Source organism: Lutra lutra, chromosome 8 (assembly GCF_902655055.1).
Source record: "Lutra lutra chromosome 8, mLutLut1.2, whole genome shotgun sequence".
NCBI lineage: Eukaryota > Metazoa > Chordata > Mammalia > Carnivora > Mustelidae > Lutra > Lutra lutra.
The window spans coordinates 137,742,728-137,759,074 of NC_062285.1; the positions used below are offsets into that span (position 1 = coordinate 137,742,728).

The following is a 16,347-nucleotide window of genomic DNA, read 5'->3' on the forward strand; positions in this document are numbered from 1 at the left end:
CTAAAAATGGAAACATCAAATAACATTTACATTACAATGACTTCAGTCTGTCTCTTTTCCTCCTCTTTCCTCGGATCTGAATCTCTGAATCTGGGACATGAATCCCAGTGAGGGGGAGATGAGTAAACTGACAGGGTATCAAATCACAGAGGCAGAGCAATGTCAATTAGAGGTGCACAGGTAGAACTGGAAGTCTCCCAGGAGGCCAGTGCTTTGGGGGACTGGTAGCACCTTTGAGGCAGGAGGTGGGTGATGTTCGAGCTGTGCTAAGAGGGATGAGAGAGATTTAGGTTTGTGAGTGGGAAAGTGTAGGGATTACTTAGGGTACAGTAGCTAGTCTGGCCAGCAGGTTGTGTGAAGGAGAGTAATACATGAAGAAGCTGGGAAAGTAGGTTGGGTCAGAATTGTGGAGAGTGCTAAGTAGAGGGCTGGTTATTAATCTTTAGATGATTTTATTTTTCATGTTAATTTCCCAGAATATTTACTGAAGTGGTCCCTCTGAAGTATAGTGGTTCACTGGGTCTCTGGGAAGCCCAGCTGGAAGGAGGAATGAGGAATGAGAACTGCTGAAAAGAATTTAAAGATGGTGGACCCAAGACTTGACAATCACTGTAGGACAGAAAGTTTAGAGCTTCTAGAAATGAAGAAGGAAAGGGGAAATCAAAGCTTAACTATATACAGTGAACTGAGTGCCTGTTAGAAGGCTCAACAGATTACTCTCAGTGTTCAAAAAAGGCCCAGGGATGAGGGTTGATATAGGTTTCCCCTAAGTTACTGCACTGGATTGAATAGCATCCCTCTAAAATTCATGCCCACCTATAACCTGTGAATGTGACCTTATCTGGAAATAGGGCCATTGTAGAGACAACTGAATTAAAATGAGGTCATACAGTGTTGGCTGGTAAATCCAAAGACTGGTGCCCTTATAAGGAGAGGGGGATTTGGACATACAGTGTAATAGACACAGGGAAGATGGCCTTGTGAAGAAGAGGCAGAAAGTGGAATGATGCAGCTATGAGGCAAGGAATGACAAGGATTGCTGGCAACCACCAGTAACAATGAGGCAGGACAAGTTTCTTCCCTAGAGCCTTTAGAGGGAGCCAACACCTTGATTTCAGACTTCTATCTCCCAAAACTATGAGAAAGTAAATTTCTGTCGTTTTAAGCCATGTGTTTTGTGATAATTTGTTATAGCATTCCTAGGAAACAAATACAGCTACTTTATACCCTGTCGAGTGGTTATTCATTCATTTAACATCTTTTTACATTATCATCAGTTTATAATGCATCTAGTTCTGTTCAGGTAAAATGAAAAGATATAGCTGGTCTCTGGCCTCTTGGAGCTCACAGTTAGGCTAATCTATGACTCTTGCCTCTCTGAATCCATGGAATATGAAAGTTCAGATGGACCCTAAGTGTTACTTTCCACATTTACACCACACTCAGAATGATTAAATCTCCAAAACTAGTTTCTAGTCTTTGCTTATAATTTCTAAGAATGGGGAGCTTGCTCCACCTAGAATTTCCCCTTTACCTCTCTAGAATTTGACTCTTAGGAAGTTCTTCTCTATTCTGAAATAAAGTCTGAGTCCTGATATTTCCCTGTTGGTCGTGGTTTTCCTTACCAAGGTAACAGCAAATTTGATCTTTCTTCCCCAAGAGAGCTTACTACTAATTTGGGGGTAGTAGCCATTTCATGTCTTCATGCACCTTCATTTCTAGATAGTACTTCTTTCACCGGGAGGTCCTCCTCCATGAGAAAGCCCTCTGTCTCCTTAATAACACCAGTGATAGTCCCAGCTGTCATTTACAAGGGCTTACTATCTATTAAGCATTGTCATAACTGGTTGGCATACATTATCTAATTTGATCCTTAAAATAATTCTGTGAGGAAACTGCTATTACCTCTCATTTAATAGATGACAAAGCTGAGGACTAGGGAAGGCAAGGACTATGCATAGAGTCACGCAGCTAGACAAGTGTTGGAGCAAGGATTTTTATCAGATCAGGTCCTACACCCATGTTCTGATCCATCACAGTCTCCCATTGCCTAAGAACATGAGGGTATCTTGGAATCCTCTTACCTTACCCTAAGCTTGCCTTTGTCTCTCTGGCTGCAGGAAGGACCACCAGAGCATCCCACCTGTACAGTACAGGGAATTGCGGGCCTTGCTTGAAGCCATGCTGAGCCGCTGTGCTGATTTTTCCCAGACCCCGCTGAACAGGAGGCCCCTGGTCAGTACGCTGCATGCAGCCCGTTTCTTCTGGAGATCATGCTATGAGGTGTTTTAAGAAGATAATTCCCTTACCTTTGTATGCCTCTTTATAAGTTTTTCTCATGCAAAAACATCTATAATGAGGTGTTATTTTTCTCCCCTAATGGCAGAGCTATGAAGCTTCATGATTGCTCTCCTCATCTTTGCAGATTTGGAAACTGAAGCCATAGGGTCAAATACTTTTTCTCTAAGGTCCAAAAGTAGCGAGTATCTGAGTTTGGATAGTAAATCCCAGGGTGTTTGTACCCAGATCTACTATACTATACCAGTTTATCTTTTATATCATCTAAGCAGTTACGGTAAACATGCTCACAAAATTATTTAAGGCTGGGTTCGCTAGAATCTTGGAAAGTATCTGACCAATGTGCAATGTGTTGAAATTGTTGGCTTTTAATGGCACACCACTTAAAATATCAGAAAGGATATGGGTAATGTGAATGCTGGTTATGTCTTTCAAAATTAACTTTGGAAATTAAGCTTATCACACCTGATGGGGTGGGATTTTTGTGTGTTTTGGAGCAACTAATATGGGCATTACAGCCAGTTAGGCTAATGTGCACCAGCTTGTGACAGCTTTCTGCTGTCACAGAAATATAATAGAACAGAGCCAGTCCTGTGGTTCACAGGGAGACAGATAGTTAATGTTCCCCCTTTTGCCATTTTTTAAGAGCTATTAGATGACTAGATTTGTGAAAATATAACCAAGATCCCCTGGAAAGTGTTAGGTGTATGGGAACGCCAGACTCCAGTGGGGGAGGAAGAGGTCTGTGGTCCTCCAAGCACAGTTTGGGACACAGTGTAGGTACTTAACTAATAGATGCTCCCCTCTCCTTCTCACTTCAGGGCCATGCCTCCAGCAGAGATTCAGAGAAGGCCATTCTTCGAAGGGGAAAGTTCCTTCTGAGCACTCTGGAGGGATTTAGAAATGCCTGCAGGTGAGGGACTGACCTTCTGTGGTCTGAGGCAGTATTACGGAGGGTGGAGGTGGAGAAGAATCAGACTGAGGATGAAGTTCTAGAAGCAACACTTGGTTTCTGATGCTTTGCTGCACAATGAGAGCAGCTTGGCAGGGGCAGAGGTTGGGGATGTGTGTGTGTGTATGTGTGTGTGTGTGTGTGTGTGTGCGCGCGTGCGCAGGGGTGTGTAGAGAAGGTTTGAGGAAGAGGAGCTAGAGTAGGAGGTCTCTAAAGATTCCCTCCTGGTGAAGTTTTTGTTGCCATACAATGAGGTTCTGTCTCATTCAACTTTGTTACTCTTCCCAAATAACTTTGCCCAATAGGTGTTTGCTGTATGCTTGTTGGACTAATTTAATTTATAGTAACAAGTGTCTGTTGAGTCTACTCTGTGTCCGGCCTGTGGCTAGACAGTGGGAGTAGACAGATAAGGTCAGATTGACTCCTGCCCCCAAGGAGCTTATAGTTTCTTGGGGAAGAGGCAGTTTTGTGTATATATGTAGGATTCATTAGGTTGTCACAAATCTGGGGAAGGCTTTCCTGGCAGAGAGAGCAGCATCCGTAAAGGCAAAGAGATGTGAAACAACAAGTGGCATGGTGTGTTCAGGGAGGTACATGTGATAGGTCAGGAGAGTCCTGTACTATGGGAGAAGGGGTGGGGAGCAACATAGCTGGACGGGTGGCCAAGGGCCAGGTGCTCTGTCATTGAGGCCTCTTGAATTTTCTCTAGATCTGATGATGGGGATACTTTCCCAGAACCCTGAGCTCTGGGAGGATGCCTCTGACCTTTATGTTGCATAGGTAGTAGTGGATACACTCACATGTTGATTTCTTAGGTTGGCTGTGGAATTCCAGAGCGAGCCTTCAGCCCAGGAGAACCCATTCACAGCTCCCAGTGCCGAGAAGGAAGACACTTTGGAGGCCTTCTCGGAATTTCTTCTCACTGCCTGTGACTCCCTTTGTATCCCCATGGTGATGGTAGGTTCCCCTGAGCCACAGATAGCATGAAGTTTGGGTAGGAGAGGGATGTGAGACTGAGCCAGGCTGAGAGACACAAGGTTGCACGTACTCAACTAGACCTTCTGAAGGTCTTAGTGCTGTTGTTCTTCAGACACTTTTCCTTTGGTTTTAAAAACAAAGTGTAGGGGCACTTGGCTGGCTCAGGCGGTGGAGTGTGCGATTCTTGGCCTTGGGGTTGTGGGTTTGAGCCCTATATTGGGTGTAGAAATGACTTCAAAAATTTTTTTTAATCTTAAAAAATAAACCCCAAGCCCCGAAACCCCAAAGTGTGGTATTTCATTAACAGATGAACATTAACAGATGGCTCTCAAGAAAAAGTAGAAAGCAGTAGTAATATAATAAATAAGCAGTGTTTATGGAGTGATAAATGCTTCGTATTCATTACCTAATTTGGTCGTCCCAGTGACTGTGTGAGATGGGTGCTATAACCACCTCAATTTAAAGATGGGGTTGTCACATTTCAATAGTCGTAAAGCAAGTGCACGACAGTGCTGAGATTCGAACCCAGGTGTCCTTAGGATGAGTGAAGAACAGTGGTGAGGGTCTGTGATTCAGGCTTCACCAAGGAACACACACGTATTCTGTAAATGAAATTTGGCCACTCCGAAGAGAGACCTGGTCCGAAAGAGCTTCGTTTTGAGCTGACTTGAGATGGAGGTGGTAGGAAGAGCTGGGTCCAGAGTGTCTGACTGCCTGGTTGACTTGGGGTGAGTCCTGTCTTCTTTGAGGTGAGCCTGCAGAGTGCCGTTTAGTCAGGGCACTTTTGTACACCTACTGGGAACAGTAGGTGGCAGCAGGGAGGCATCCTCTGGTTCTGGAGGCAGAGACCTCTTGGAAGAAGCCTTTGAGCCCGCATGCGGGGGTCTTCAGGTGGGTCACCGTCAGGAGCCGTGGACTGCAAGCACGTTCTGATTGGCACTCACTAAGCAGTAACACTTGGGCAGTTCACGTTGGTTCCTCATCTGCTCTGCCCTCTTCCTAGACTTACAAAGTGTTGAGTCAGATCTGGAACTGGATAGACTCTAAATACCACACTTTGGCGTTTGGAGGCTTGGGGTATTTTTTTTTTAAGATTTAAAAATTTTTTTGAAGTGATTGATAGAATTATATTATTCTTGCTTTCTAATTTTCTATATTTGATCATTTTTCTTTAATGAGCATGTATTACATTTCTAAATAAAAACATTTTTTGTGGAGCGCCTGGGTGGCTCAGTGGGTTAAGCCTCTGCCTTCAGCTCAGGTCATGATCTCGGGGTCCTGGACTCGAGCCCCACTTTGGGCTCTCTGCTCGGTGGGGAGCCTGCTTTCTCCTCTCTCTCTCTGCCTGCCTCTCTGCTTACTTGTGATCTCTCTCTCTGTGATATAAATAAATAAAATCTTAAAAAAATTTTTTTGGTTTAAAAACCAAAGGAAATGTATCTATAAGAACCATGTCTCTGAGACCCCATCTTTTACAGGCAGGAAACTGAGACACTGAGAGGGGCAGGGTTAACTAACCCCTGGGCACGAAGTGACTTTGTGCAGAGCTTAATTTGGAACCCAGGTTTGTCTACTCTTTTTTTTTTTTTTTTAAAGATTTTATTTATTTATTTGTCAGAGAGAGGGAGAGCGAGAAAGCGAGCACAGGCAGGCTGGGACCATGACCCGAGCCGAAGGCAGCTGCTCAACCAACTGAGCCACCTAGGCATCCCGGTTTGTCTACTCTTTTTTTTTTTTTTTTAAAGATTTTATTTATTTATTTGTCATAGAGAGAGAAGCGAGAGTGAGCACAGGCAGACAGAGTGGCAGGCAGAGGCAAAGGGAGAAGCAGGCTCACTGCCAAGCAAGGAGCCCGATGTGGGACTCGATCCCAGGACGCTGGGATCATGACCTGAGCCGAAGGCAGCTGCTTAACCAACTGAGCCACCCAGGTGTCCCCCGGTTTGTCTACTCTTAATCCAGAGCTCTGTCTGCTCTATCGGGCTGCCTCATGACTGGGGTATTCACAGAGGTCACATGAAAAATAAATGTGGGGCATTTATGGTGGCTCAGTTGGTTGGGCGACTGCCTTTGGCTCGGGTCGTGATCCCGCAGTCCAGGGATGGAGTCCCGCATCGGGCTCCCTGCTCGGCAAGGGATCTTGCCGATCTTGTGATCTCTGTCTATCAAATAAATAAATAAAATCTTTTTTTTTTTTTAAGATTTTATTTATTTGACAGAGAGAGAGAGACATCACAAGTAGGCAGAGAGGCAGGCAGAGAGAGAGAGGGGGGAGGAAGCAGGCTTCCCGCAGAGCAGAGAGCCCTACGTGGGGCTCGATCCCAGGACCCTGGGATCACGACCTGAGCCGAAGGCAGAGGCTTTAACCCACTGAGCCACCCAGGCGCCCCTAAATAAATAAAATCTTAAAAAAATAAATGTGAAGATAGTTTGCAAACTATATGATTATTACTGATGGCTATAGTCATAAAAACTTGAGTGTCAGGGAAGGGTGCCTGGCTGGCTCAGTCAGTAGAGCATGTGGCTCTTGATCTTAGGTCATGAGTTCAAGCCCTACATTGGGTGTGGAGCCTATTTAAAAAACAAAGAAAAAAAGAAAGAAACTTCAGCATCACTCTGCATTATAGTTTCGAAAGTACTTTTTTACACATCAGATCTTATTTGTTTCTGGGAGCTAGGTCTTGTTGTTATTACTGTTTTATTCCTTTTGGTACGGAGAGACCCAGAGAGGTAATGCGTCTCATACAACTTATTAAGTGGTAGATACAATCCTTGGATGCAGGCTTGTGATTTCAGGCTCCCTAGCTTTTCTTGTGCCCTTCAAGTGAAAAGGGTTAGTTTATTGTTGCTAGATTTGATGCCAGTTTTGCTGATGCTTTTTTCTTCAGAGGCTCAGTCCTGGTGGGCTGTGTTCTTCCTCCTGGTTCTTTGCAGAGGCACTCAGAGCAGGCCACCCACCCAAACCTGATGGAAGTTTTCCTCTCGATTCTGCACAGTCTCTTTGTCATCGCTCCCCACATGAAGGAGAAGTTCTCCAAGAAGCTCGGTAGGCATCAGGGAAGTGTGGAAGTTGGGAGGGAGGCGGGTGCCAGAGTATTCAAAGAGAGCATAACCTGTGGGCAGGAGGTTTATGTGATCACTCAGAGTCAATATCTATATTCTGCCCAGTGTTGAGTGGAAGGCAATACTATCCAATAACCGAAGGTACTTAAAGTAAGTTCTCGGATTTATTGCTATTTCTCTAAGAATATCAAGGAGGTTCCAGTTCCAATCCCACAACACACATCTTTCCACGTTGTTTTTCATACTTGATATTCCCTCAGACTTCTCAAGATGTTTAGCATCTCTGACGCCTGAGTGCTGAATGTCAGAAGTACCCCCAGTCATTGTGACACCTGAAAAATGTCCCATAGACTTCCAGATACCTTCTGGGGGGGAGCTAGCACTCTGTGTGAAAGCTGCTGTCTAGTTGTACACTGAACTGCCTTCTTATAATTGAACCCCAGGGGTTCTTGATTCCCTCAGGCTTTTCCAGGCTTTCTTGCATCTATTTATTTTTTCTCTCACCAGTCATTTTTTCCCTCTCAAGTGTAAAGCTTCCTTTCTCACTTGTCCAGTTGTTACCTGTAAATACTTCAATCTGCTGAATAAGCCCAGGAGTCAGAGTTAGAGTCTCCTTTATTTTCCTTAGTATTAGTGATGGTGAGAATGGGAAGGGGAAAACAGCCCAAAGCAGAAAGGGAGTAGAGAGAAAGGGAGTAATAATTAATAACTAATGACAACTAACACTTATTACACTCTTACTATTGTCAGACACTGTTTGTTTGCGTGTTTGGTAGAGATAGAGAGTGATTGAGAGAGCCTAAGCCAGGAGGAGAGGCAGAAGAAGAAGCGGGCTCCCTGCTTAGCAGGGAGCCTCTTGCTGGGCTTGATCCCAAGGACCCTGGGATCATGACCTGTGCTGAAGGCAGATGCTTCACTGACTCAGCCACCCAGATGCCCTGGATACTGGTTCCCCCCCGTCTTAAGATTTATTTATTTATTTATTTTAGAGCACATGTGAACAGGAGGAGGGGAGGAGGGGTGGAGGGAGAGGGAGACAAGCAGACTCCCCGCTGAGCAGAGAGCCTGCAGGTTTTGATCCCAGGACCTTGAAATCATGATCTGAACTGAAATCAAGAGTCAGATGCTCAACTGACTGAGCCACCCAGGAACGTCTGTCACATACTGTTTTAAGTGCTTTATACATATTAATTCATTTAGTTCTCAGAAAAACTCTAGAAAGTGTGTGCTATGATTATCTTCATTCTCTGAAGAAGCATACTGAAACTCAGAGAGGTTGAATAATTTGCCCAAGATTGCACTAGAAGTGGTGTACCCAGGATTCAACCTCAGGGAATCTGGCTCTGGAGCCTGCTTTCTGATTTTTTTTTTTTTTTTTGCTTCCTCAATTTTTTTTTTTAAAGATTTTATTTATTTATTTGACAGAGAGAGATCACAAGTAGACGGAGAGGCAGGCAGAGAGAGAGAGAGAGAGGGAAGCAGGCTTCTTGCTGAGCAGAGAGCCCGATGTGGGACTCGATCCCAGGACCCTGAGATCATGACCTGAGCCGAAGGCAGCGGCTTAACCCACTGAGCCACCCAGGCGCCCCTGCTTCCTCAATTTTTATGCAATGCTTACCTCTTATCATTATCATTTAAAGCCCTGCCCTTTCTTCCTGTCACATAGCATATAGTGGAAGGTCTACCACAGAGGAGTAGCCAGGGCTCAGTCATGGAGGGCTTTGTTGGCCATGTGAGAAATTTGGACTTTATCTTAGGAACTTTGAGTTTTAAAAAAGAGGAGTGATAGGCCCAGCTTTCTGTTTTAGAACGATCCTTTTTGATTTGGTATGAACCATGAGTTAGAGGGATGCAAGACTGTAGGAAATAATTTAAACTCTTGTATTAACTCAGGTTGATGATAGGAACAAAGGTGGTGTTGGGGTGTGTGTGACAGTTGGATGTGGGGCAGAAAGGAGAGGGAACAGCTCAGGGTAATGCCTTGGCTTGTGGCTGCCATCTAGGTGGATGGTGCTGATTTTTATTGAGAGAAGTCTCACTGGGAGAGGTTTTGATTTGGGGAGGCAGTAGAGGATGTGATTGGTATGGGCAGGGCTGACGATGTAATAAATCTAGTTTAAACTGCTCTCTGCTTGCTTCCCTCTTCTCCCAAGCTTCCTCATCTTTCATACGACTAACCCTGGAACTGAAGGCCAGATTCTGCAGCAGCCTGAGGTATGTCTGGTCTCAGGCAAAATTGGTGGCCAAGGGGCCAGTGTCCTTGACTGGACAAGTGGGAATATCTGCCTGGTTTAGTCATTGGACTGTGAGGGGATTGACACAGTGTCAGAATTGCTCAGCAGCTGGTGGTATGAACCTGACGTGCTTCTCTAGCTTTTATTTAGTCCGGTTCTGCTGAGACATTCATTCCATGTGACATGTGGATGGGCACCTGTTACGTCAAAACTGGAAAGGCTCTTGGTGATCATTTGTCTAACCCCTCATTTTACAAATGGGGAACTGGAAGCCCTTAAGGGTATGAAAGAAGTGTCCGCAGAGAGTCATGTCCTCGTTGCTGCCAGCCCAGCATTTCCAGAGGAGAAACTCTCTTGGTTCAAAATAGAGACTTTAGTCTCTCTTGTTAGCGTTTCTACAGTAGCCTTTTCTTCCTTCCCATTTATGATTTGCCACCTGTCTCTGCATTTACTTGGCAGATCCCATTTGTTACTGCCTACAACCTGCAAGGCGACCACAGTGCGATGTCTAGGTCTCCTTGCATATCTCTGAATAGAGCACCCAACTTTCAGGAGTGGATACAAATACAAGGATCGATCTGGATTCAAAGTCACAATTTTGGATGTGTGTAATTAAGGAGATCTTAATTACCTGTCTTGGGTTCAATAGCTTCCTTTCCCCCCTAGTACTCCCAAGCTCTTTCCTGGTGTAGGAGCACTTGTTTTTGTTGCTATGTTTTGTTAAGTCGGAGTTCAGTAGCCTTCCCTGACTTATTTTTTCAACTCTGAATTTTAGTCAGTGCCCATGTGTCTACGTTATAGCTGTGGCAACAGGTTCCATACTAATTATTCACAGCTATGTCCAGAATTATTCTTCCAGAGCCGTGGTTAGAATTTCATTGGGCTTTGGCACAAGGCAGTGGTGCCCCAGTATATGGCAAGGATAATGCTGTCCCAGCCAAAGTCACAATGTCCTCTCTTGTTCTCTCTTCCTTTCCACCCTCTAAGTCACTCAGCCCTAAATCAGGTATGTTCCAATTTCCTCTACTGCATGAGCCTCAACCTTCTCTCAGCTCCAGAGAAGACAGGACCACCTTCCGAAGAAGGTAAGATGCTGCGGCTTGACCACTCCTCATGTCCAAGGTGATCTTTTTACAGTCTGGATGCCTTTGTTGATTGGCTGGGTAGTGAGTTAATATCACAGTAATTATGACCTCTTTGCTAGAAGCGGCCAGAGGAACCACGGAATCATGGAATGGTAGGACTAGAGACTAACACTTGAGATGAGATAATAGAATCAGAAAACAAGAGAATCCAAGCTTCCTGGACCCTTAGACTCTAAGGGCTGAGAAGGACTCCAGAGCTTATCAAGTCCAGTTCCTCATCCAGGCCATCTCCTCTGTAACATCCCTTACAGCAGAACTTTCGCTCTCTACTTGTTACCTCCAGAGATTTCTGCTCAAAATACTTGGAATGGTCTGTTCCATTTCTTTGTTTCTTCATTCATGAAATATTTCTTGAGCATCTACTGTGTGCCAGGCTCTTTCCAGGTGCTGGTGATAGAGTTCCAACATCTTGTCCTCATGGAATGAGAGAGGTAGACAATAAACACATAGATTCAATGTCAAAAATGAATAGGTTCTATGAAAACAATAAAACTGGACAAAAGGATAGAGGATGGTGGAGGGAGAAAATACATGTTGGATAGGTGGTCAGGGAAGGCCTCTGTGAGTAGGTGGCATGTTAGCAGAGGTCTGCGTAAGATAAAGGAGGCTCATGGAGAGTCTAGGCCGGAGGAACAGCAGATGGAGGGCTGAGAGCTGAAGTTTTTCCCTCTGCTGAAAGTCACTGAGCTTCTGCTACATGCCAGGGAGGCCTCAGTGCTGCTGTGGATATGGTGATAATTACAACATGTTCTCTGCCCCCATGGAGTTCCTCTATCCTAGACTTCTTTTGGTTTAATAGAAAACAATTTAATCATTGTCTTATTCATTCAGCAACTATGATACCTTCTTTGTGGTACTGGCCATGTTTCCTCTTTTTACATTTATGAAGATGTATCATGTCCCTCCACTTCCCAAACCTCACTCCTTCTTTTCTTTTCTTTCTTTTTTTTTTTTTTAAAGATTTTATTTATTTATTTGACAGAGAGATCACAAGCAGGCAGAGAGGCAGGCAGAGAGAGAGGAGGAGGCAGGCTCCCTGCTGAGCAGAGAGCCCGATGCGGGGCTCGATCCCAGGACCCTGAGATCATGACCCGAGCCGAAGGCAGCGGCTTAACCCACTGAGCCACCCAGGCGCCCCTCACTCCTTCTTTTCCTTTTTCTCCAGCACTGTGCTGAGAGAGACCGAATCTCGGGTGAACATTTTCATTCCTTCCAGCATGGCTTGGTTCCCAAGTCTCTCACTGTAGCAGCCACTCCTCTCCATGTGGTGTCCTGCTCTTTGCCTATTAGGTGTGGTCTGGCCTTCAGAGACACTAGCACAACCCCTTCTGCCATGGTTGACGCCTAAGTTTACATTGGTAGCCACGTCACAGCACCTCTTTTGCTCACTGTGCTAGCCCCACTGCTGCTGACAGCATCCTCTTTTGGGGGAATAGGAGGAGCCCCACATATCTGCCTCCTTAGACAATGAGGCCTTGTCAAATCTCGGAGTACCAGGAAGAACAGCAGACCTTACTAACATGCAGATTGCTTCTTTCTTTTATATATTAGGAGAAAGGGTGGGTCGATGTGTGGAACTCTAGCATATTAGTTTCATTTTTACAATAATGATTGTAGTGTGCTTTGGTACAAAAATCACTAAACTTAGAATTAGGAGAACTGACCTGGCTCTGCTGTGCATATTCTCCATTCTCATCCTCCACTTGGCCCTAAGTCCACTGTACTGGCAGGACAGACCCTTCATTTGACTTCTGACTTGGCCTCCTGCTTTTAGTTTCTCATCCTCCAACTGGTCTCCATCCACTGCTGGAAAGATCTGTCCAAAAATCAAGTCTTACCATCCTAACACCCCAGCCTTCAGCTGGTGGTCCCTGAAGATCAGTCTGTGGGACACTGTCAGACAGTGATGAAGGTTCCTCTGATCCATGGTGCAATGTAAAAAATAAGGGTAATATAGTGAATTTTCTATAAAGTTGACTTTATTCAAGTTTAAGCTCTGAAGTCTTTTTCTTTATACTCTTGGTATTAAATACACTTTCTTTTCTGAAATAGAGATTCCATAGGAGATCTATTCTCAGGATAAAATCTAAATTCTTGACTCAGCATTCAAACTACAAATTATGTCACATCATTTTGGAACTCTTGACACTCCACATCTGTTCATCGCTGGTTTGGTCAGACGGAATTCCTTGCCGCACCCTGAGCATGTCCTCTTAAGCCTCTGGGCCCCTGAACCCCTTTCTTCCCATGCCTAGGATTCTCGGCCCTCACTTTTCTGCCTGTTTTCTGCATACCTTCCACAGTTCCCTCCTTTTTTTTTTTTCTAAAGATTTTATTTATTTATTTGTCAGAGAGAGAGGGAGAGAGAGCAAGCACAGGCAGACAGAATGGCAGGCAGAGGCAGAGGGAGAAGCAGGCTCCCTGATGAGCAAGGAGCCTGATGCGGGACTCGATCCCAGGACGCTGGGATCATGACCTGAGCCGAAGGCAGCTGCTTAACCAACTGAGCCACCCAGGCGTTCCAATTCCCTCCTTTTTGAGCTTGTCCTCCCCACCCCAGGTGGTATGAGTCACGCTTGAATGGGACACTTGATCGCATGTCCTGTTAACTGTCTGTCTCATTATCTGTCTTTTCTCAGCTACCAGCTCCGGGAGATAGAGCCTGTGTTTCACAGCCTGGCCTAGTGTAGTCACTCAATCAACATTTGTCAATGAATGAATGAATCAAGGATTGTATCCATGTTCTTCCACATGTTTAGTGGAAGAACATCTTTAGTTCATCTTCACATCTTTAGTCTCTCCTGGCAGGTTGAAAGCTTTATAAAGGAATAGGAAACTCTGATTTCGTTTTATCCTGCATGAACCCTGCTACCCTGTGCAGTACCCTTCATGTAGGCACGTATTTATGTGCTGATTACCTGCTCTTCTGTGTTTTCTGTGTGGCTTTCTCCTGCCTCTTTCCTCTCCAGAACTCTCTGCAGCATCTGCCTTCCTGCAGCAGGGGCTGCCCCAGATAAGCAGCAGGAGCCCTGAAAGCCTCGCCTTCCTGTCAGATCACCAGTATGTGGAGGGATCTGCTCGCCAGAGACAGTACAGCACCCTGCTCCTCTTCTACCTGGCCTACATCCATGAGGATAGGTCAGTGTTCGATGCCAGTGGCTGGCAGTGGATCCTGGGACCCACATCTGTAGCCCAGTTTAGTTTGATAAATATTCACAGAGGCGTCTACTCCAAGCCTGGTGTTGGGCACTGGGGACACAGAGATAAGTGAGAAATGGGTTTTATTCTTGAGGGGCTCATATATTGGAGGAGGGTTAAGGCAGGAGGGTAGTTACAGTGTAGAGAGAAGAGGCTTAGAGTGCTAATTAGAATTTTTTGGTATCCTTAAAAAGTATTGTTTGTGCATAGAAAAAAAAATAGTGGTTTGCTTTGGTTTTAAGAATTACTAAACAGGAGGAGCCTGGGTGGCTCAGTGGGTTAAAGCCTCTGCCTTCGGCTCAGGTCATGGTCCTGGGGTCCTGGGATCGAGCCCCGAGTTGGGTTTTCTGCTCGGTGGGGAGCCTGCTTCCCTTCCTCTCTCTCTGCCTGCCTCTCTGCCTACTTGTTATCTCTGTCAAATAAATGAATGGAATCTTTAAGGGAAAAAAAAAAGAATTACTAAACAGGAGTGCCTGGGTAGCTCAGTCAGTTAAGTGTCTGCCTTCAGCTCAGGTCATGATCCCAGGGTCTTGGGATTGAGCTCTGGGTCCCTGGAGTAGGCTCCCTGCCCAGTGGGGAACCTGCTTCTCTCTTTCTTTCTGCTCCTCCTCTCCCTCTACCCGCCCTTTCCCCTTCCTCTTGTACCTCTCCTCACCCCTCTCCTCCCTGCTGTTTGCACTAGCTCTCTCTCTCTCAAATAAATAAGTAAAATCTTTTTAAAAATTACTGTGCAGTTTAAGGGGCGCCAGGGTGGCACAGCCCATTAAGCGTCCAACTCTTGGTTTCAGCTCAGGTCATGATCTCAGGGTCCTGAGATCGAGTTCTGCACTGGGCTCTGTGCTAGGCATGGAGCCTGCTTAAGATTCTCTCTCCCTCTCCCTTTGCCCCCCACCTCCATCTCTTTAAAAAAAAACAGTAAACAAATTACTGTACAATTGATTAAAATTTCAAAATCAAAAGACTGTTCCTTAAGCTTAAAAAATAATTGTATTGAGGTAAAATTCACACAACACAAAATTAATCATTTAAAGTTAACAGTTCAGTAGCATTTAGTATATTTGCAGTTGTGCAACCACCACCTCTCTTGTTCCAAAACATTTCCATCACTCCAGAGTAAAACCTCATACCTATTAAGCATTCACCCCGTAGGTAACAATGTCCCGCCTCATGTGTTATTAGTATCCGAGAGTTTAGTTGTTGTTTTTTTTTTTAAGATTCCCCATATAAGTAAGATCATAAAGTATTTTTCTTTCTCTCTGACTTATTTCACTTAGCCTAATGCCCTAAGGTCAATCCATGTTGTTATAAATGGCAGGATTCCCCTTTTTTTGGCTGAATAGTATTCCACTGTATGTACGTATCACGTTTTCTTTATCTGTTCATCCACCAATGGACATGCAGGTTTTTTCCATGTATTGGCCATTGTAAATAGTGCTGCAATGAACATTGAGGTGTGGATATCTTTTTGAGTTCAGAAGTAGAATTGCTGGATCATATGGTAGTTCTATTTTTAATTTTTTGAGGAAACTCCTTTCTCTTTTCCATAGTGAGTGCACCAATTTACATTCCTACCAACAGTGCTCATGTGTTCCCATTTCTCCTCATCCTTGCCAACACTTGTTTTTTTCTTGTCTTTTTGGTAATTGCCATTTAACAGGTATAAGGTGATACCTCATTGTGGTTTTGAGTGATTTTTATTTCCTTGCTGATTAGTGATGTTGAGCATCTTTTCATGTACCTATTGGCCATCTGCATGTTTTCTTTGGAAAAATATGTATTCAGATCCTCTACGCGTTTTTAAATTGGACTTTTTTTAAATTTTATTCTTTGCTATTGAGTTGTATGAGTTCTTTGTATATTTGGATATTAACTTTTTTTTTTTTAAAGATTTTTTATTTATTTATCAGAGAGAGAGGGAGAGAGAGCAAGCACAGGCAGACAGAATGGCAGGCAGAGGCAGAGGGAGAAGCAGGCTCCCCGCCGAGCAAGGAGCCCGATGTGGGACTCGATCCCAGGACGCTGGGATCATGACCTGAGCCGAAGGCAGCTGCTTAACCAACTGAGCCACCCAGGCGTCCCGGATATTAACTTTTTTTAAAGATTTATTTATTTATTTACTTGACAGACAGAGATTACAAGTAGGCAGAGAGGCAGGCAGAGAGAGAGAGGGGGAAGCAGGCTCCCCGGCGAGCAGAGAGCTCGATGTAGGGCTCAATCCCAGGAACCTGAGATCATGACCTGAGCAGAAGGCAGAGGCTCAACCCGCTGAGTCACCCAGGCACCCCTAGATATTAACTTTTTATCAGATATATGATTTGCAAAGATTTTTCTCCCATTCAATAAGTTGCCTTTTCATTTTGTTGATAGTTTCCTTTGCTTTGCTGAAGCTTTTTAGTTTGAAAGAGCCCCATTTGTTTATTTTTGGTTTTGGTAGAAGCGCTAAAATAATCATCCCCCAAACTGATGTCAAGTAGCTTAC

General features: G+C 44.6%; 1 protein-coding gene across 1 annotated transcript in view; it reads left to right on the top strand.

Annotated features, from left to right (window-relative positions):
* MEI1 (meiotic double-stranded break formation protein 1) overlaps positions 1–16,347 on the top strand; it is a 78,732-nt gene that overhangs the window by 20,282 nt on the left and 42,103 nt on the right. The window contains exons 12-18 of the mRNA XM_047742229.1: positions 2,121–2,235; positions 3,120–3,211; positions 4,066–4,207; positions 7,163–7,274; positions 9,445–9,505; positions 10,513–10,610; positions 13,640–13,808. Of these exons, the coding sequence (XP_047598185.1) occupies positions 2,121–2,235; positions 3,120–3,211; positions 4,066–4,207; positions 7,163–7,274; positions 9,445–9,505; positions 10,513–10,610; positions 13,640–13,808 (789 nt within the window). The remainder of the gene's footprint in view (positions 1–2,120; positions 2,236–3,119; positions 3,212–4,065; positions 4,208–7,162; positions 7,275–9,444; positions 9,506–10,512; positions 10,611–13,639; positions 13,809–16,347) is intronic.